This window comes from Natrix helvetica, assembly GCF_964273705.1.
Source record: "Natrix helvetica genome assembly, chromosome: 2".
NCBI lineage: Eukaryota > Metazoa > Chordata > Lepidosauria > Squamata > Natricidae > Natrix > Natrix helvetica.
The window spans coordinates 252,594,365-252,616,169 of NC_138552.1; the positions used below are offsets into that span (position 1 = coordinate 252,594,365).

At 40.7% G+C, this 21,805-nt stretch overlaps 1 protein-coding gene across 2 annotated transcripts in view; it reads left to right on the plus strand.

The window, feature by feature from the left end:
* Positions 1 to 21,805, plus strand: part of LOC309386879 (cullin-9-like) — a 35,345-nt gene that overhangs the window by 10,597 nt on the left and 2,943 nt on the right. For both annotated transcript variants that reach the window (XM_081942779.1, XM_081942780.1), the window contains exons 8-27: positions 290 to 488; positions 1,774 to 1,981; positions 2,618 to 2,811; positions 3,093 to 3,301; positions 3,600 to 3,825; positions 5,701 to 5,806; positions 6,228 to 6,455; positions 6,808 to 6,898; positions 7,010 to 7,181; positions 7,561 to 7,666; positions 11,182 to 11,277; positions 11,411 to 11,586; positions 12,066 to 12,199; positions 12,306 to 12,482; positions 12,782 to 12,897; positions 15,023 to 15,205; positions 19,342 to 19,499; positions 19,994 to 20,225; positions 20,382 to 20,553; positions 21,497 to 21,642. In XM_081942779.1, the coding sequence (XP_081798905.1) occupies positions 290 to 488; positions 1,774 to 1,981; positions 2,618 to 2,811; positions 3,093 to 3,301; positions 3,600 to 3,825; positions 5,701 to 5,806; positions 6,228 to 6,455; positions 6,808 to 6,898; positions 7,010 to 7,181; positions 7,561 to 7,666; positions 11,182 to 11,277; positions 11,411 to 11,586; positions 12,066 to 12,199; positions 12,306 to 12,482; positions 12,782 to 12,897; positions 15,023 to 15,205; positions 19,342 to 19,499; positions 19,994 to 20,225; positions 20,382 to 20,553; positions 21,497 to 21,642 (3,329 nt within the window). The remainder of the gene's footprint in view (positions 1 to 289; positions 489 to 1,773; positions 1,982 to 2,617; positions 2,812 to 3,092; positions 3,302 to 3,599; positions 3,826 to 5,700; positions 5,807 to 6,227; positions 6,456 to 6,807; positions 6,899 to 7,009; positions 7,182 to 7,560; positions 7,667 to 11,181; positions 11,278 to 11,410; positions 11,587 to 12,065; positions 12,200 to 12,305; positions 12,483 to 12,781; positions 12,898 to 15,022; positions 15,206 to 19,341; positions 19,500 to 19,993; positions 20,226 to 20,381; positions 20,554 to 21,496; positions 21,643 to 21,805) is intronic.

Genomic DNA, 21,805 nt, shown 5'->3' on the forward strand with positions numbered 1-21,805 from the left:
TTATTAGATGCTGCTGTGGCTTGTCTTTGATGTTGTCTTTCCATCATCTTCTGGATCTACCACGTGCAATTTAACCTTCTCTTTTTACAGTATGTATGCCTCATATGGTATGAAATCCCCAAAGATTCTCTCCAGATATCCAGTATAGACAGGAAAGCTTGCTAAGAAAAGGCTAACATACCTGTAGGGGGATTTGTATTATGGTTGACTGGGTGAATAGCAAGTAGATATGAGGAGACTACTTTTGGGAAACTGATGGCAAAATGGTGCTGATATATCTGTTGCTCAGCTTTCTGCAGTGTGAAGGTGGCCAGAAAGAAAAACACCCTGGAGCAGCTGGAGGATGCCTTGGAGATGATCCAGAAGTCCAGCTGTGACATTGAGCTGAAGCTGGCGGGTCTTAAATTTATCATTAAGATTTTGGAGGAAGAAGAGGAATCTGGGCAAGGGAGACAGATTGCCACAGCAGAGAGTGAATTTGCCATTAGGTTAGCTTTTTTTCATTAGATCCTGTTATCGTTATGGAATGTTTTGAACAACAGAAGTAATATTGAAGAATGGTTTTAAGTAGCCTTTAAGTAAATTCTTATTACAATAGCATATCAAACTCATAATATGTATGTGGGGTTGGACTAAAACACCTCTAAGGCCCCTTCCAACTCTGTTATTCTGTTATATATCAAAAAGAAGATACACACCCATTTGTCTTCTTGAAAGATCAGAATGAATTGAATTCTAAATAAATAAAATGTAAGACCGGTGGTGGTGATGCTGTGTATGCAAACACAGATATCAGCATGTTTCATTTAGAGCGTTTTGCTTCCACTGATCCTTAGATATCGCTTGGCACATTTTTCTTCAAGCTTACAATGTTCTATAGACAAGAGATTACAATTATAGAACTTTTGAAACTTTTTTTCTTTTTAAATAACACTAGAATTTTTTGGAAAAGTTGAAATAATTTTTGGAACAACTTTTACAAATTTTTGAAACATCTTTTAAAAAACCTTTTACATCTTTTGTATTATGTATAATTTGGTTTGTTCATAGTTGAAACATTTTATAATTGATAGGTGATCATAGTTGAAATATTATGTTTAAAATGTGATTGAATCCTAAATTTCCAAATTTAGCTAGATGGATGGTTTTGCACCAAAAATTCAATGAGCAAGGATGAAATCATAATTCATATTTTAATGGAAATAAGTCAATTAGCTTATATAAATTAAACATTGTAATTCAGAACTTTCTATCCAATATATATATTTTCCCCCAAAAAACCCTCTATATACAATTTTTTATTTTGTAAAATCTTTGCACTTACAACACACGTAATTTAATAGATAACATTTCTAAAAAGTCAACATTGTTTTTAAAATTTTGGTAGGGTAGTTGGTGTTTAAGTCTTTCACTGATGGTGAAAACTTTCTAAACTATGGAAGTCCACTGAATCCAAGTGGGCAGATGGTTTCGTATTCTGATCACCATAGCACCATTGTCCTGCACCATTATGGATTGAACATCAGCAATCCCTAGATCATTCTTTTAAAATGATCTTTCAGATCATTTACAATCCAGTAGTTTAGTATTTTTCTCTGAAAGGACTTGGAAAAGTTAATAGAGTGCGATGGATAAATATGTTTTTCCCCGCCTAAATATTTCCAGTTTATTTCCTGGGATGAGATGCTTTCTCATCTCTAGTCTTATGTGATTTGTCAGCTAATCATCTTCAATGGCCCTCAAGGTGTGGTCTTGCCTCTTTTCTACCTGCAGGGAGAGAATTGTGAAGACCCTGATGGACCTGCTCAGCCACCATGTAAAGGAAAACCTGCTTACAGTATTGGGGTTCCAGGTGCTATATCTGCTCATGGCAGAATATGATTGGCAGATGCTCATTGCAACCAAAGGGGGGCTGCATTGTGTGCTGCACTGCATGAAGGAGAACTCCACATCTGTGCTGGTTCAGCAGGCTGGTCTAGCAGTAAGTAGGATATAGAGATTCCTTGGAATCACATTGCTGGGGAATACTTGTTTATTTCTTTTTAAAAAAAACATTTCTACTTTTTTCAGAATAACATAGTCACAAGGCGATTTACAATCAGAAGTTTAAAACAATGCAATTAAATAAGCGATTTAAAACTGAGCAGCAATCAAAACAAGAAGCATAAAATACTAAAAGGATAAACAAAGTTTATTGTTTTGTTTTATTGAAAACCACACTTGAGATATTTGAACCAAATCTCCAGAGAGGGATTTTTTAGATATGGGCCATTTTCTGAAAAAAAACACTATCCCTTGTAGAGTTGCAAGGCCTGCTTCACAGTCCAGATCCAAGCTGCAAAGATATCTAACTGCAGTGGGTGATCAGCAGTCACTGCTTCAATGTATTTTTTTGCCTTGAGGAAACCCGAAACAGCATCTTTCCTTCCATTTTTCAGATTTGATAGTGCCATTATCAGAAGCTAATAACTTCCAAGCATATGAGTATAAAGGGTGAAATATTACCTGTGTCTACTTTGCTTTTTGTGAATGAAGAGAACTGTTGGAGATTTTGATCCCAATCTACATCTTGTCCTCTTTTCTTTCTTGCTTTTGAGCTGCTGTATTTGACTCTCAGGTACTGAAGATGCTGTTGGATGTGGAGAACTATAAGTTACCAAGGGCCTGTGGGAAGCTCCAACCTTTGGACAACTCAGGATTCCAGACAATGCAACAGGTCTTGGTCAGCATTGATTCTGCTTCTAGCAAGGACATTGGCAACTTACTATGTGTCATTCCTGCTGCAGTTGAGAAGATGTTGGGCACACCTGGGTAAGCTCAAATGAAAATCTTAGTGAAACAAAGAGTTATAACTCTATGGCAGCTAAAGGCCACAAAGCACTATGGAGAAAACGTTTTTGAGCTTTGGAGGCAAGGATTTCAATTTCTCTTTTGTTAAAAAAATCACTCTAGCAAATTCTGTATTGACTGCTATCTAATAATTAGCCTTCATTGCCTGGAGAATGAATTTTACTATACTGTCTTCTGCTTTCTGTTCCTCTCAGCACAGGCTGATTTAAGATCAAGTGTTAATCCTTACCCTTCTTTCCCAGAGCCTCAGCAGCAGTTCAGGATGGGCTTCTGGTGCTCAGCAAGTTGCTTGATTATGATAAGACCCTGGCACAGCAACTAGAAAACCCTGCTCTTCGTAGTGCCCTTTGGAATTTCTGTCACTTGGGCCAAAGCTCAGACACAGCCATGGCTCACAAGATACTCACCCGTCTGCCTGAACATAAGCCGCCCCTGAATAAACAGGATGCAGGTATGAAACATCTCAGTCTTTAGCGTAAATCCTTCTTGGTAACTATGAATATTGTGATATCTGAACACTCCTTTGCATTCTAAAGACCATTGTGATTGGCAGGTTGTCATTTCCCTTTTCACAGATGTAGTGCAATTCTTTAGAAGGGCTAACAAATGTCACTATTACTTTGGGGGGTACTTCGAGGGATTTTGGTCAGAGAAGTGAATGAGATTCCCCCCTTCCCAGTATTTTCTAAAATAAAGTTTCTGGACCAGGAAGCATTTCATTCCTTCCAACGTTTTACCTCCCCAACCAGATTCTGCAGCCTTCTTTAATCTTCATGATACGAACATCACAAAGCTACTGAGTAGTATGCAGACAAACAGTGTTTGGAAGGAGATGGCAGTGGTGCTGCAGTGCTTTCTCTCTGACAAAGATACCTTTTTTGAGGAAACTAGCCATGAGTTTCAGGCAAATGTGCCAATTCAGAAAGACTTGACAAATCAGGATTCTGAAAAAGAAATACAACTGGGAATATTAAGGTAAGGCTACTACATTTCAGCAATAGGTTATATGTTTTAAGTGTATATGTTCCTATTTGGAATTCAAGCAGTATAGCCAATGATCAAAGATTATGGAAGTTGTAATCTAACAACAATTGTACTGTAGTACAATTATAGCAATCAGATTAATTACAGATATCAGTACAGGGTATCTTAGATTCCAACTAGTTTAGTGTTCTTATCCTGGCAGTTTTCTTCAGAAAGAGAGGTGACTTGTTGCCTTGCAGATGTTGGACTATAACTCCCACACCTTTGGCTATGCTGATTGAAATTGAAGTCTGGGATATTAGGATTGTTAAAACATAAGCAGGGGTGGGTTCCTGCCAGTTCTAACCTCTTCTATAGAAGAGGTTCCACAAATCTACAGTGCCGTTTAGAACCGGTTCCAGCTCCCTCCCCCCCGCCCATCCGCACATCATCAAGATGAAGAGCGAGAGGAGGAATTCTGGGAGTTGAAGTCCACAAGTCTTAAAGCCGTCAAGTTTGAACACCCCTGGGGTTTTTTTCTAAAGGGTTACGGGTGCAAGAGTCTTGTAACTTAACAGCTTTAAGACTTGCACACTTCAATGCCAGAGTTCCTGAGCCAACATGACTGGAGGAGGAATTCTGGGAGTTGAAGTCCACAAGTCTTAAAGCTGTCAAGTTTGAACACCCCTGGGTTTTTTTTTCTAAAGGGTTAGGGGTGCAAGGGTCTTGTAACTTGACACTTTAAGACTTGCGTACTTCAAATGCCAGAGTTTCTGAGCCAACATTTTGGTTGCTAAGCAAGAGCGTTGTTAAGTGAGTTTCACCACATTTTACAAGTTGGCCACGCCCACCCAATCACATGGCTGGCAAGCCACTCCCATCTGGTCACATGGCCGGCAAGCCTATCCCACAAAGCAGGCCACACCTACAGAAGAGGTTCTAAAAAAATTTGAAACCCACCACTGGACATAAGGTATGTTCATTTGCTAGTAAGCACATTTAGAATTATGTTACTTGGTAAATTAATGTATCATGAGGGTTTTCCAAATCAACTGGCAGTTCTCTAATTTAGGCTGCAATTTAAATCTACAGAAGGCATAATAGTAAAAGCATTTAGACTTATATATTGCTTCACAGTGCTTTAACAGCCCTTTCAGCATATTGCCTCCAACAATCTGGGTCTTCATTTTACTAGTCTTGGAAGGAGGGAAGGTTGAGTCAACCTTGAGCCAGTGAGAATCGAACTGTTGGCAGGCAGCAGAATTAGCTTGCAGTACTGCATTCTAATGTACTGCAGCATTATGGCTCTAATCAAGTTCTTTCCTATGGACTTGCCTCCAGACATTGTGGGTGCTCCAACCCTGGACATTTTTAAGAAGAGATTGGACAACCATTTGTCTGAAATGTTATAGGGTTTCCTGCCTGAGCAAGGGGTTGGACTAGAAGACCTCCAAGGTCCCTCCCAACTCTGTTATTCTATATTTATCAGGAAAGCTTCCATCATGCAAATATGGTGAGAATGACTTTTACAAAATGCAAACCATTTTAGAGCATGAATGAAGGAAATTAATCTTATGGAACAATCTGGAAACTAACAAAACAAAAGGAGGGGGGAGCCCATCCAACCAATGTAAACTTGGCTGAATTTTGCTTTTCCCACCTTCTGCAGTTCTAAAGAATAGTGCAAAAATGCCAAGATGCGTCAAAACGTCTGGAGACAGAAAAATGCTTTTTAGTGGCTGCAAGACTACTTGCACATTTCAGTTAGATTATAAGGTGATTAGTATAACAATCAGTCACTTTTGTTTTATGTATGTAGGTATGTATGTATATATGTATTTTCAAAGTTCTTTTTCTGAAAGAAGCTATTTTTCTTTTTTGATCCAGGCTTTTGAGCAAGTGTTTGGATAGTTCATGGAAGGATGTAGTATCCTGGCATAAGTGCATTGAGCCTTGCTTGTCTTCCATAAATAGCCACATAAATGATCGAGAGGTGAGACAGTGGAAATCTAGGCGTACCAACCAGAATCCACATATATTATATGGTCTCATAGCTGGACCATTATCTGCTAGTTTTTCCAAGCATTTGAATGCATGTCTTTTTCACCAAAGAAGAGGTGCATCCTGCATTTTCTTTGTCCTTGTTCCAATCTTTTGCAAACAGTGGGGGGGGGGTTTATGTGCTGAAAACTAGTACTCTTTGCTTGCTTTTATTGTATTTATTGCTGAAGTTGCTTTTCTGCTTGTTTTGCTCCTACAGGTGGTTTTTTTTTTTTGCTTTTATATTTTAAATGGGTTTTTGTTAAGTTTCATAGTTGCCAGTTCTACAGCACATACATTCCATCCCCCAAGAATGGGTTGGGGAAAGAGGCACTAAAGCCACAAAGAAAACCTTCATGCTTTTGTATTTGCAGATTGTTCAAGAGTTCATTAAATTCTTACACCGTCTGGCCTGCGTCAACAAAGACTGTGCTGTTGTAATGTGCTCTTCCGGCCTTAAGGAAGCCTTGAGCAAAGCTGTGGAGAAACACAGCTCCAGCCTTTCTCAAGTGACAGAACTGAAGGACCTCATGAATAACTGTGAGAAGCCTGCTAGCCTCTATCAGAAGATGACAGCCACCATCCTGGCTGGTTGCATCCAGGTGATTTTTTTTCTTCTTCTTTGGCAGATAATGTCTAACTTCAGGGAGCAGGCTGAGGATCAGAGTTTCTTGGTAAAATGGTGCTCAGATGTACTTTTGTCCAAAGGAAATCTAAAACAATCTCACAGTGCCTTCAGATACCCTTATTCAACTGGATACTCTTCACATCAGTCAGATTACAGGGAATGATGGGCTGTGAAGTCCTGAAAGTCCAACAATCCAGGAAGCATTGACTTTTAGTCTAAATAGGGGATTCTTTTTTTCCAATGTAACTCTGCTGTGTTGTTTAGCCAACCTAACTCTATACTTTGGCTTTATTTTTTTTTTGTCTCCTCTCCAACATACTTTACAGATGGTCCTAAATCAGATAGAGGAACACCGGCATAGCCATCAGCCCATCAGCGTTCCATTTTTTGATGCATTTCTGCATTATCTTTGTCATGGTGAGCATATTGTTAGTGTTGGGGTTTTAGGTAACTCATTCCTTCAGAGGCTCTTCCAGCTTCTCCCCCCGCTTGGGAGAACATTTCTTCAATGTTTTCTTTTCTGTATAGGCTGCAGCACTGAGGTAAAGGAAGACAAGTGCTGGGAGAGAGTAGAAGTCTCCTCCAATTCTCAACAGGCCAATAAGTTAGTGGATGGAAATGTCAAAACCTACTGGGAGTCAAATGGCACCACTGGATCCCACTACATCAATGTTTACATGCATCAGGGTGTCATAATCCAGTGAGTGTACGCATGAACCAGAAAGAAGGCTTTGAAACAAGGAAATTTGGGTAATGGGTTTTTTTTTTCCTGCCCCTGAACTGTACTTTGTGGGCATAATAAGAAAAATCATTTCTGTGATATTGCCTATATCCTTTAAGAGGAAAGAGTACACGAAAAGTTGTTTCCTTATTGAAATATCTAATAGGCCCCGAATCAACAAAAATATCACGATGGCTCAGTTGCCAAATGGGATTATGGTTTTCCTGTTCAGCCAGACCTGGGCAAATGGGTGGCTCACATAGCATAAGAAAGGTGTGCCTTTAAATTGTGAGAAAGATGGGCTTTTCAGCTGGGGCTTGGTTCTTTACTCTGAAACTCTCATTCTTGGCTTGTGCAGGCAGATGTCACTACTGGTGGCCAGCGAGGATTCGAGCTACATGCCGGCCCGGATTACAGTTATGGCAGGAGAGAGCAGTTCCAGCATCAACACCAAGCTCAATATGGTCAGTCCTGTGGACTTCCCCAATAACCTAGGCTTCCATAGCCAGAGGGAAGAGCACGAAGCTCTTCAGCCTGCCTTGTAAGGATTCCCAGTATGAGGAATACTTTTCAGGAGAAAGGCTGTAGTTTTGCATGAAACTTTCAGAAAGGTCCTGATTCATTCATTCATTCATTATATCGATATCCCATATAGCTTGTATTATCATTATATCATTTTATATCCTGAGTCTTTGAGGGACAGCCAATCTCTTCATCACTTCTACCTACCTGGTAAGAGCTAGCAGAATTGGGTGCTATGGATACTTTCAATTAAACAATATCATTTATTGGGACCCAAGCCATCTCTCTCATGGCATCTGCGCTCTGGAATGAGATCCTCAGAGATTCATGTGACTCCCATTCTAATGGTGTTTCCAAAAGCTTTGAAAACCTGGTTGTTTTTATGGGTGTTGTGTAGAGCCAAATCAGATGGGCTTTTGGATTTAGAGTGTGTTGTCTGGATGGCTGATGTTCTTTGGAATATTTTCTTTACAACATTTTGTATATTATTGTTTATTTTAAATTGTGAGCCACCAAGAATCACGCTCAGGCATCTAATCTAAATGTCCAAGATGGAAGGTATAACTCTGTAACAGTGTAAATTACTCGTAATAATTTGTCAACCATTGAAGATAATGCAGAGATCTAGACCTTCCCAGAGTCAGACTAAGCTACCAATCGTTTAACAGGAACAAATAGCAGATTGATGGAGGACCATTGCCTGGGCGGATAAAAGTTTTCTAGTGTTTTTGTCTCATGACCATAGCTAACATTTTTTTAAAATGCAAAAACCACAAAATGACTGCCAGGAACCACTTATAGCACTTATGCTGTCTTTATTTGTGATGCTGTGCTCCAGTATGATTCACTTAGGTTTGCCTTTATTTTTGTATAGCTCCAGATGGTATGGCAACCATGATTCATTCTTTAAGCAATGTGTAAATTCATTTACTAAAGCCTGGTCAACAAACTATGATTAAAGCTATCAACTCACCTAAAATATAAGTTTCCCAGAAGGAAGGAGAAGTAAATAGAATGTATATATGTAAGTGAAGTGAGAATACATTTTCTTCTGAACATTCAAGTATAAAATGTTGATTTCTCTATCTCTGTATGTGGAGAACAGAGAAAGTTGTGAGAAATGCTCCTACTATTTCTCCAGGTGGACTTCCATACCCCCCCCAGCAGCTTTTCATGGGGCAGCTTGTTTTTTCCTCTTCTGCAAGTTAGTGATTACTGTGTGTTATTCATTGTTGTTCATAGAAAAAGAACTTTGACTTTGGCAGTGAGGCTCAATGGCAAAAATTGAATTTGTTAAGTCGTTTTAAATACACCTTGAGAGATTAGCAGGAAGCGTGAACAGAGTCCCTCTGGATCAGGTACAGACCTACTTTTTCCAAAATAGCCAACTGGCTGCCAGAAGAAAGCTGACAAGCAGGGTATGAAAGCCTAGCACAGGGGTGTCCAAACTTGGGAACTTTAAGACTTGTGGACTTCAACTCCCAGAATTCCCCAGACACCCCTGGCCTAGCATCTTTCAGTTCATGTTTCCCAGCAACTGGTAAAAAGCAAATTGCCTCTGCCTTTGTTAATGGCAACTGTGGATAGCTTTATCCTCGGTAGGTTTGTCTAATCCCCCTTCAAAATAATCAGGCAGTAGCAATTTATTATGTGATTTCTCCCTGTTATCTGTGCTGAGTCATTTGGAACGTTGATCCTGAGTTTGAGTACATATAGTATTTGTTGTCTCCATTTTTGTCCTTAACCTACTATTTTTTTATAAGTTGTTCCCTTCCTTCCTAGTTTATTTATTTTAATTAACCTTTGTGTCTTATACCCTTTGGAGAGGGATACAATCAGAGCAGTTTTTGATGGTAGTTAAATTATGCATTTATAGGGAGACTATATATTGACAGTCATAGTTTTGATTATGTCCAGCACAAACGTTTTGCTTTTTATGTGTGCTGAATTGATATTGCCAATAAACTGCTCACCATAACTTATGATGTCATTAACCACTCTCAGATATCATCAGTAGCAGGGACGTGCGGTCAGGGGAGGCAGGGGAGGCAGAGCCTCACTGCTCTCATCATGAAAATAAAAAAAAGGGAAAAGGCGCTGAGGAGCCTTCTGCACATGTGGTCCGGGAATGGGACCACGTGTGCAGGAGGCTCCTCTAGCCTCAGCTTCCCTCCTGCACACGTGGTCCCATTCCCCGCCTTCCTAAGTCAACATGAAGGGGACCGCGGAGCGTGAGCCGCAGTCCCACGGAGTGCGCTCCGTGGTCCCCTTCATGTTGACTCAGGAGTCAGGAAGGAGGGGAATGGGACCACGTGTGCAGGAGGCTGAGGCAGCTTCAGCCTCCTGCACACGTGGTCCCATTCCCCGCCTTCCTGAGTCAACATGAAGGGGACCGCGGCTCGCGCTGATGATGTTACCAGCCTCACCAGCCATAAACCTCACCGCACGTCACTGATCAGTAGCTGTACAAAGCTAGAATGTTCAGCCATCATTCCACAGTTGTTCCCACGTGTAAGGGCTAAGATGAGGTGAGAGAAAGCAAGAACCAGCCATTTCCAGATACAGAGAACCAGTCTTTAAAACAGTTCGGCTGTCTCCCAAGTCCAGCTATGCCACAACCAAACATCCTTTAATTTGTGAGGGCAAGGAAAGCATTCTACAGTTTAAACTCTGAAACGCAATCATATAGATATGCTATGAAGATTCTCAATCATCATTTTTCCCTCAGAAAAATCAGCCCAGTTGCCTTTTCAAAATAAAAGCCACTTTTGATATAAATAAGCTCTGATTTCCTTACAGAAGGCAAATCCCGTTGTATATAATGTTTATTCCAGTCTGTGGGGTAGATTTTAATTTAGTAAAATCCAGATGGAGAATCTTCTCCCAAAATAAACAACCTGTTCACTAACAGCTTGTGTTTGAAGAGTTGGGATTCACTGCTGTGCCCTAGTGGCGCATGGAATCACATTTAGTTTTTTAAAACCTGTGCTCTAAGTTTGAAGAGACTGGAGTTTGGAGTTCTATTCCTTTCGATAAAATAATTTGATATCTTCAGTAAAGTTATCCATCTCACTGCTTATTTAGCTTCAGATGTAATTCATTTAAATACAATTGATGATCAGTCAGCTTGCATTTCTATGGCCTTTTATTTTTATTTAACCAGCCTTTTGGGGATATTGAGATACATTGCTCAAAATGTGGTGTTTGTAGAAATGTCCCTGATGCCATATCTACAACTTCAGATTTTTGTGGTCTCTTCAAATTTCTGTCAAAGAAAGTGGCTTTTTGTTTTTACTCTGCAAGGCCTGTTTGTTAAAGGCTTTTGTGAATGGACATTTTGTTCATATCATTTCAGTCAGGAGTTCTTTCTTTTCTACCTGAAGAATAGGAATGTTCATCATATCATCATCAAAGTTTCATTAACATAGTTGACATTCTTTCTCTTCTCTCCACAAAGGTAAATGTCCCACCTTTATCTACCAGAGTGATCCTGTTGGAGAACATGACCCGCTTCTGGCCTATCATACAGATCAAGATTAAGCGTTGCCTGCAGGTAGGTAGGTGTGCTTTCCTTCTGTTCCAACAGTGAGAGCAACTGTCTAGTTGGGAAGGAAGCAGACATGATGCAAGAGGAGTATACCAGGTTGGAAGTCTTGATTTAGAGCAGTACTGTGTGTTATCCACAGGGTGGCATTGACACACGTGTGCGTGGCATCGAAGTGATGGGCCCCAAGCCCACCTTCTGGCCCATCTTCAGGGAGCAGCTGTGCCAGCGCACACACCTCTTCTATGCTACCAAAGCACACACTTGGTGCCAAGAAATTTCAGCAGACCAGATGCAGTTGCTGCAACTTTTTAACAGGTCAGGCTTTTCCTAATGGAATATTTTTGTCCTTTGGAGGTGGGGACTTGGCCTGGGGCGGGGGGGGGGGGGGGCTCAGCAACGAGTCTGTCTCAAAGCACATTTCCTAGATCACAAACTTTCTATGGCCTTGAATTTTTATTTAACCAGCCTGTTGGGGATATTCAGATACATTGGAGCATGCTCAAAATATTGTGTTTGTACAACTGCCTCTGATGCCATATCATTCTACAAACTCAGATTTTTATGGTCTCTTCAAATTTCTGCCATAGAAACTGACAGAAGTGACTAATGGGAGAGCATCACTATTCTCAGGATATATTTTTCTTTCCTTATCCTGTTTATTAATATCCATCATATTGTCCAAACTCCATCCTCCCCATTTACTTGCTTTATTGAATCTATATGTACCCATTCTTGGTTGTCGTCCCCCGCCCCCCAAAATAAAAAGCTCAGTCTGCACCCCCTTCCAAATGCAGGTTGAACAGTGCCTTGTGTCATGAGGAACTATTTGCCGATCGCTTCCTTCCTGAGGACGAGGCTGCCCAGGTTCTAGGCAAGACCTGTTGGGAGGCCCTGATCACTCCCTTGGTGCAGAGAATCACTTCTCCAGGTATGGGCTCCCTCTCCTCTCACAAGTCTTGGCAGCCTTTGCTCTTCCTCTTTCTCAGCAATCTTACGGATTGTTCTCTTTCCCCCACCCCCCTCTGTTTTTCCAGGCCCCGATGGTACCAGTCCCCTGACTTGGCTCCTAAGCCAATACTTGGAAAACCTGGAGGCAGCCACAAGCCAGAATATTTCCTTTAATTCCCGTGTTCGGCGTCTGAGCCATCTGCTGGTACATGTAGATCCCAGTGGCCCTGAGCCCGAAGAACTGATGTCTCCTATTCAATGCAGTGAGTCCTCTTCCATGGAACAAATAAAAGTACAAAATGGGCAGATGATCCTCACAAAGCTAAGAGAGGGATGATGACAAATAAGGGAATTCCATGAATATGTTGTGTAGTCATACTGGCAAAACAAGAACAGGAAGCAGAATAGAGTGGAAAAGGACTGTGGTGGGATGGAGGAGTAGCAAGCCATTCTTGATCTTGAGGAAAACTTTAAAGGACTCAGGAAATTGGACAGTGTTTCTTGGCTCTTTATTCTCTGTCCCAGAAGCCTTCCTAAATGCTATATAAATTTCCTTTTGCAGATAGGAAGAATACCAAGTATAAAGAGTTCAGATCAGCAACTGTAAAAATCACCGTGAAAAAATCCACCAGTTTGATAAGCATCACACAGTGCTGGAAAGATGTCGTGCAGCAGCAGGTAAGGGTGGCTGAAAGATGATCTTCTTCAGCAACAAGAACAGAACAGAGCAGAATACAGCCTTGTAAGGGACCTTGGAGGTCTTCTAATCCAACCCCCTGCTCAGACAGGAAGCCCTATATCATTTCAGACAAATGGTTGTCCAATATCTTCTTAAAAACGTCCAGTGTTGGAGCATTCACAACTTCTGGAGGCAGGTTGTTCCACTAATTGTTCTAACTGTCAGAAAATTTTTCCTTAGTTCTAGGTTGCTTCTCTTCTTGATTAGTTTCCACCCATTGCTTCTTGTTCTACCCTCAGGTGCTTTGGACAATAGCTTCACTTACTCTTCTTTGTGGCAACCCCTGAGAAATCGGAACATTGCTATCATGTCTCCCCTAGTCCTTCTTTTCATAGGACTAGACATATCCAGTTCCTTCTTTATGTTTTAGCTTCCAGTCGCCTAATCATCATTGTTGCTCTTCTCTGCACTCTTTCTAGAGTCTCAATTCAGCAAGTTCTGACCAGTTCTGGAGAACCGGTAAATATCACCTCTGACTGGCCCTGCCCCCATCTATTCTCTGCCTCCCGAGTCCCAGCTGATTGGGAGGGAATGGAGATTTTACAGTATCCTTCCCCTGCCTTGTCCACCAAGCCATGCCCACAGAACCGGTAGTAAAAAAAAATTAATCCCATCACTGGTCTCAACATCTTTTTTACATTGTGCTGACCAAAACTGGATGCAGTACTCCAAGTGTGGCCTTACCAAGCGTGGTCTCATAGAGTGTGACTCTATATATCAAGAAGGATGATGTGGTACAGGGCTTTTGCGTCTACTGATGCAAACTGGGCTTTGCATGACATTATCTATACCAGTGATGGCGAACCTATGGCACGCGTGCCACAGGTGGCATGCGGAGCCATTTGTCAGGGCACGTGAGGCAGTACCCTGTCAGCTGGCCAGCGCGCATGCGCGCGCTGGCCAGCTGAGTTCACTCTTTTTTAAAGCCATTTCTTGCCCTCCCCAGGCTCCAGAGGCTTTATAGGAGCCTGGGGAGGGTGAAAACATCCTCCCCTGCCCCCCCGGAAGCCCTCCGGAGGCGTCAGGGAAGCCTCCGGACAGTCCCTGAAGCCTTCGGAGCGCTCAAAATGATCCTCCGAGCAAACCGGAAGTGACTTCCGGTTTGCTCGGAGGGTTGTTTTGAGCGCTCCGAAGGCTTCAGGGACCTTCCGGAGGCTTCCCTGACGCCTTCGGAATGCTTAAAACGACCCTCCGAGCAAACCGGAAGTGACTTCCAGTTTGCTCGGAGAGTCGTTTTGAGTGCTCCGAAGGCGTCAGGGAAGCCTCCAGATGGTCCCTGAAGCCTTCGGAAGGCTTAAAACAACCCTCCGAGCAAACCGGAAGTCACTTCCGGTTTGCTCGGAGGATCGTTTTGAGCGCTCCAAAGCCTTCAGGGACTGTCTGGAGGCTTCGCTGACGCCTCCGGAGGGCGTCCTGGGGGGCGGGAGAGGATGTTTTCGCCCTTCCCAGGCTCCTATAAAGCCTCTGGAGCCTGGGGAGGGCGAGAAAAGCATGTAAAAATGGGAGGGGGAGCGCCTGTAGTGCGCGCATGCGCACTGGGGCCACGCATTGCATTATGGGTGTGGCACACCCGCACATGACCCCCCTGCGCTCCCCCCACTTATGACACGCGAGCCAAAAAAGGTTCGCCATCGCTGATCTATACAATCAAGCAATTGATGTATATTTCATGTTTATAGTGTATGCGCATGTGTGCTGTTGAAAGTGAAGGAGTTCTTAGGTCTCTACATCAGAATCCAGAGACTCCTAAGAAAGGCCGGTTGAACACCAAATTCTCAGAAGAAAAGTGTGCGTCTGCTTTAGGCTCTGTCGTCCACTAAGTTAGGGGTTTTTATTTTTATTGTGAAATGAAAACCCAGTGCATTCCTTAGGCCTTTGGGTTTATAGAAAGATAGAAAATTAGACATGTTGGTAAAACATTCGAAAACAGCAGTCAGCTGTAAAAAAAAATCAGTCGTGCGTGAAGAAAAGATTTGGCACTGCAAAAGGCTACCTTAACTTTGGTTCCACTGAACCGGATACAAAAGTTATGATTTTAAAATACTACATATGTTTCGGTTCCAGGTGAAACAGTTCTTGAAGTCCTTTTGGAAGGCCCCTGACTTTGTGGAGCGATACCGTAGCATCTACCAGCACCTCCGTACTGCCATGGAGGAGTTGTTTGGGCAGAAGATGTCCTTCTTGTTGGCCTTGCGCGATGGCTTCTCTGAAGGATTGGTACAGCTGCCCTTCTCGTCAGCTGCCCATGTGAGTAAGGGATGAATGATTGGGAACTAAGGCATCTCCCTAAAATGGAGGTAGGGAACCTGAGGCCCAAGGCCAGATCTGCTCCCTGAAAAGAATTACAGGGTATATTTTGGATTTTAAATAAACCTTCCTGAACAGCTGTGCATCTCTGCCACCTTAAATACAACTGTTTACCTTTAACATAAACTGTGAGACAGAATGATTGACTGAAACACAATTCTATTATGTTAAAACAGGAAAAATAATTTCAGAAATGTATAAAGTTTATTTTGAATGTACCATGCTCGTATATAACTAGTGTGGTTTTTTAAAATAAGAAATATAAATTATTTACTCTAACTCTAAACCACACATGGATAAGAAGAAATTGAGGAAAACTCATTTAGGAAAAGAAGGTAGCTTGTTCCTATTTCTATTTTACAGTCTTCCCAATCTCATAATGACTAAACTGTTCATATCTCATCCTTGGCAAACCTTTATAAATGGATAGCTTGAGATAGCATCATTTTCTTTCAAATTCTTGTATAAAAATATTTATCCATTTAATTTTTTTTTCCTGAGACAACTTTATATAGGGAAGATGACAATCCCAGTATCTGTTCACTGTCTTTCTTGACAGCTTTCTGTGATTTTTCGGAACCTGCCTATTTAAGAATCAAACATTTTTGTACTTTTAACAAACCATATTTTATAGGTCTTCCTTGCTTCAAGTTCCATTGATACAAGAGATCAGAGTTATACTCAGTGTAGGGTATGTTCTGTAAAATTAGCTGTTCTGCTTTTAAGAATTGTGTGACAAAAAGCTTTTTCTTAAAGTTTTTTTCTATATTGGTTTGACTAATACGTGCTTACAAATGAAATGATACAGATGATGCTTTTCTTGTCATAATTAAATTGTAACTTTTAATGTGACCCAAAGAAAACTATGGTAATTCTTTTTTTTTAATAATTTTTTTATTTTTGAATAAGCACAAACAGATAAAACACAACAAGCACCACAAAAATATCTTCCATTACAAATTGTAGAAAGTGTGTCAATTGGTTACAAAGAGCTTTCGTGCATCCCTTCCACAGTCATCACCTACAATTCATATCAAGTTATATATTTTAAATCTAATATATTTATATATATTACTATCATCATACCTCAATCTTCATATGACTATAAATGGTTTTACGTCCCTTTATATAAAATATTCCAAAATTTAAAGCAAAACCACATGATGGCATTCCGTTCTCTATTTTCAGTATCATCCAGCAACATTACATCTTTATAACACTTTCTAAATAAAAATCAATTATGTTTAATAACAAAGTTTCTAGACCTCCTTTCTTAATCACTGTTTACAATTTATATCCAATTTCCCTTTTATCATGTCAATACAAATATTACATTATTATTATCTATCATTTATTTAACAATATCCGTCATCATTTTATTTTATTTTTTTTATATATATACACACACACACATATACATACATATATATATATGTGTGTGTGTGTTTGTGTTACAACCCTTGGTATGCCCAAATATCAGCACAAATACAACACATACATACATATACATACATACATACATACATACATACATACATACATACATACATACATACATACATACATATTCGTAGATTTTCACAGGTGTAAGTATGCTGGTTTTGTTGTATTCGGGTCTTTTCCCGTGTAAGATTGAGATTGTCTTTGCAACGTTTCAGCGAGATCTCACTCGCCATCTTCAGGCTGTGGTCTTAAAGTGTGACCGGAGCTGCCGTCTTTCTGTATATCTTGGTGGGAGGAGATGGAGTGCTGGCTTTGTTTCAGTAGGTGGAATGATTGGTTGTGTGGTTGTATCAGCCAGCACCAATCTACCAATCATGATACAGCCACACAACCAATCATTCCACCTACTGAAACAAAGCCAGCACTCCATCTCCTCCCACCAAGAAAGACGGCAGCTCCAGTCACACTTTAAGACCACAGCCTGAAGATGGCGAGTGAGATCTCGCTGAAACGTTGCAAAGACAATCTCAATCTTACACGGGAAAAGACCCGAATACAACAAAACCAGCATATATATATATAATAAGCTTTCATACATAACAGAGTTTCTAAACTTCCTGTCATGATCACCATTTAGAATTTATACCAAATTTCCTCTTATCAAACCAATACATATGTGTACATTGTTATCATTATCAATTATTTATCTAACTATATCCATTATCACTTCATTTTTAACATAATGCTCTAATTTTAACTAAATTTGACTAATATTTTGTTATTAGTTTTCATATCTCAACCTGTGTCTTTCCAGTAGTAGTGCAGTCTTATGTCCTTTGCCGTTTGTGGAATTAGTAGTCTGGTTATTTCCTTAATCAAATTTGTGTGGACTTCTCTTCGCAACTCGTTACTTTTTACATATCTTGTAAAATCTCGAGACCCTCCATCACCTTCTTTAATCAGCTTATCTTTGGTTATCAGTAGTGCTTTTGTCAAAGATTCTCTCCTTGAATCCATCAATTCTTCTCTTTTTTCTTCTTCTATACCGTGGAATCTGGGATAGAGCTCCTTTCCATCTATCTTCCCTTTCCATGTTCCACTCTTTCCATCTCCAACCACACTCAGTTTACTGTCAGTATCCACAATTATCTTGCCTCTTTGTTCATTTTTCCCTTGGGTTTTTAGGACTCTAACCTCCACTTTTTCCATTTGCTGGATATCTTCAATTTTTCCATCGAATTTTACTGCATTACAATCTATATTTTCCAATCTCTTCTCAATTCTCTCTGTTGTTTCTAATAATTTTTGAATTTCAAACATAATCTGTTGTAATGTTATGGTTTCTTTTTGGTGTTGTGCCAATCTTCCAACTAGTAAACACTGCCACTCTAGTTTCAAAACAAGGTTTTGTTTTCACTTCTCTCCAACTGCCAAAGAAGCACCTGTATAAACAATCCATGCTCTTCTCCTTATCTCTTCTGTAAACAAGCTGAAGCCTTTGAAGTGCAAAGTCAAAATGATCAAAGAGAAAAAAGAGAAAGCAATATTTCCAGGACTCAACCTCCAACCTCCAAGTGGCAGTGTAACTTCTTTTCCCTCTGATGATACTACCCTCTTTATATTCCTTTTATATCTTCTTTATATTCCAGGCTTAAAAGAAACACAATTCTTAAATGGAGCAAAATAAAGAGAAAAAAACCATCCAAACCAATATTATAAAAATAAAGAAAAAGATTTAATCCATAAGTAAAAAAAAGAAATAGAAAAGGAAAAACCAATACTTTCACTATAAAAAGTAGAGAATATTTGCAAAACTTCCATCCATAAAAGAAAATGAAAAAAAGGATAACACACTGTCCAATATAGCTTAGTTTCGCCGCTTATTTTCTTTTCTTTGCAAGGTTAAATTACCTTTGATTTTTTGGGGGGCAGTCTCTTTTATAACAATAAAATTTCCTCACCAGATGGACACACTTTCTCTTTCCGCTTTCCTCCCGTTGCAGAGCTGTCCCAACTTCAGCAGCTTTTGGCTGCGCTTCTGTTGCCAGCAATAAGAGATTCTCTTGGATCAATCAGGGACTTTGTGATGTCCCTGAGATCAGCAAGACGTACTCTTCCCTGTCACCATCTCTTCGGGATGGTTTAGGTCCAAAAGGACCATCCATCGGCAAAAGTATCGACTGCGATCTCGTAGCTCCAAGATCGCACGTCGTACCGTTGCAACATCAGCTCCTGTCTCTCGAAAACAGGTAATTCTTGACTTATGACCTGATGGTACAAAGTTAGGTCTGCCTTGGAAAAAGTCACTTACAACCCATCCGTGAAGTTACAACCATGACACCAGCCCCCTGGTCACATGATCACAATTTGGGCGCTTGGCAACTTATGATAGTTTTATCATCTTGCGATAAAATGATCACAATTGGCTACTTTCCAGTCTGCTTCTGATTGGCAAAGCCAACTGGACAAGCCAGAATTGCTTAATGACTGCATGGTTCACTTAATGACCATATGAATTGCTTAATGACTGTGATAAAAAATTGTGGTAAAATTGGGTCTAGTCATGTGTGACTTATTTAACAGCTACATTACTTAGCGACCGATACTTGGCACCTCCTTTTCTATGACTTCAGGTGAGCGAGAAGTTTGCCCAATACATTGACCAATGGATCCGAGACAGCTGGACAGACTCAACTAACACAGAAAATGTGCAGCGTCTGCAACAGAGCCTTGAACCCATCAGTTTCCTGGCAGAATTGGAATTGGCCAACATTTTTGAACATTTCTATCGGTGAGGGAAAAGAAAAGAAAGAAGAGCTTGCTGCACCTGCAAACAAAGGAGATTGATCTCATGCTGCAAGCTCCTGGGGCAGTAGTGGCTAAGCACTTTAGTCTGCATGAAACCATCCTCAAAAATACAAGTGTGGTACTAGATTTTGTTCTGAGAGTTAATGGGGCCAGATGGGCAGATTAGTCTGAAAAGAATGGAAATGACCAGCTGTCTGCAAGGAGTATCTTCCATTCCCCACCATCCAGTCGGAGCTGAAAAAGCTTCTTGGATGAGAAGCGAAACATCTTCAAAGAAAAAATAAGAAGGTCCAGTTGCTTCCTGAAAATGCACCTTTGGGACAACCATGACCTGTATGACTGAGAATCTCCATAGACATATAGATAGCCTATATCTCAGAAGCAGGGTGTCAGTAGGGGTATGGGAATGAGTCTAGGCTAATGGGAGAGCTCTAGGTTTTTTTTTTAAATTTCACCCAGATTTCCTTGTCTCTTCAGATACTATCTAGGAGATCGTCTTCTGTCTCAAGGGAAGACGTGGCTGGAATCTGCTGTAGTGGAGCAAATTGGACTCTGCTTCCCCAGCCGTTACCCTCAGCAGATGCTGAAGAACTTGAGTGAACTGGAGCAGCAGCAGCAGGAGTTCCACCTTTTTCAGCTCCAGCAGCTTGACAAACAATTTCTGGAAGTTGATCAGCAAGGAAGATTGAAAGAAGAGGGAGATAGAGAGGTGAGCTGGATAGGAATGCTTCTTCTAGAGGGTTAAAATCTCCAAAGTCAAAGCATATTTCCTTCTCGCATCTTTTTTTTCCAGTTGTAAATTACTAGAATGTTCTTCTGTCCTTCAGAAGCCATAAATCTGATACTAGATATGTTTTGCTCCCAGACAATGCAGGAGAAGTCATTCTCACAGGAGGAAGAAGCAGAGGTGAAGGTGTTGCTCTTGTCTTCCTTCTGCTGGACCATCCCTCCACTGTGCTACCTGAAAGACCCTATTAGGTTTTTCCCCTCGTCTCTCAGTCAGCACCTGAGCAAGTTTGCAGATTTCTACATCCAGAGTGAGTATGATACTGTCCTCAGCCCAAATCTTGTTTGGTCCCTTCTATTTCTTTCTGGCTTAGTTGATAGTAAGCAAATCAATATCACTTTACCCAAAGATGAAAAGACCGAATTGGGGGAGATTTTTAGAGATCCAAGCAAACATCAGCGTGTCATAGATTCGCCATCACGGGCCTAGTCCCCAATTCCCAGTATATCAAATCAATGTAGGGTGTTGGTATGCCTGCCAGCACATTCCCTCTACTGAATTCTGTGCCCTAATCTCTTTTTTAAAAATGTTCTTAATTAAAGAAAAGGAAAGTATGCACATTATGTAGACTTTTATTTCAAACTACATCTCTGGGTCATACAATGTAATATGCCATGTAGTAGAAGTCTACTATTCTTAGAAGATCAAGTGGAGGCTGGCAGTAATTTAGTGCTTTACTTTCCATGTTGTGAGAGTGTTTATAACATGGACTCAACATTCTGAACATTCCAATTGAGTCAAAAGGTTGGGAAGTCCTGAACTAGCTCTTTGATTACCTGAAAGCTGCACATGTGGATGAAATTGCCTAGCCGTTATGAAACTATTTAAATGTCCCAGAGATGCTTTTTCAAGAGGCAACTGGACTTTCTGGATGACGTTTCGCTTCTCATCCAAGAAGCTTCTTCAGCTCTCTTCAATACTTCTTCAAGAACATCCAAGAAGCTTCTTCAGTTCCCCCAGAGCTGAAGAAGCTTCCTGGAGGAGAAGCGAAACGTCTTCAAAGAAAAACCAGAAAGTCCAGTTGTCTCTTGAAAAAGCACCTTTGGGACAAGCATGACCTGGATGATGGGGAATCTCCATAGACATTTTAAAGGTTAGGCTTTTATTCTTGATGAGCCATTTCAGTATGCTTGAGATGGATATTGGCGATCTTGCTAGTGTGTCTTGGTCACTGATTCCCTCATCTCTTGCAGGTCAGAGCTGCTTCGGGTTGGAGCATACAAAGCCACCACGCTTACAGTGGACTTGGTTGGGCCATGCAGAGCTGGATTACCAAGGCTGTATCCTGCAGGTGTCCACCCTGCAAATGTACATTCTTCTGTGTTTCAATAGTGCTCAGGTCCTGACTAATGTTCCCTCTAATTTTTCACTTTGCATGTGTAGGGAGAAATGTTTTATGCTGCTTTTCTCAAAAATGCACCACAATATGAGTATAGAAATAAATTGCAAATTCATGAATTAAATGCCACGTTAGGTGTGAAACCACCTGGATGACCTTGGGC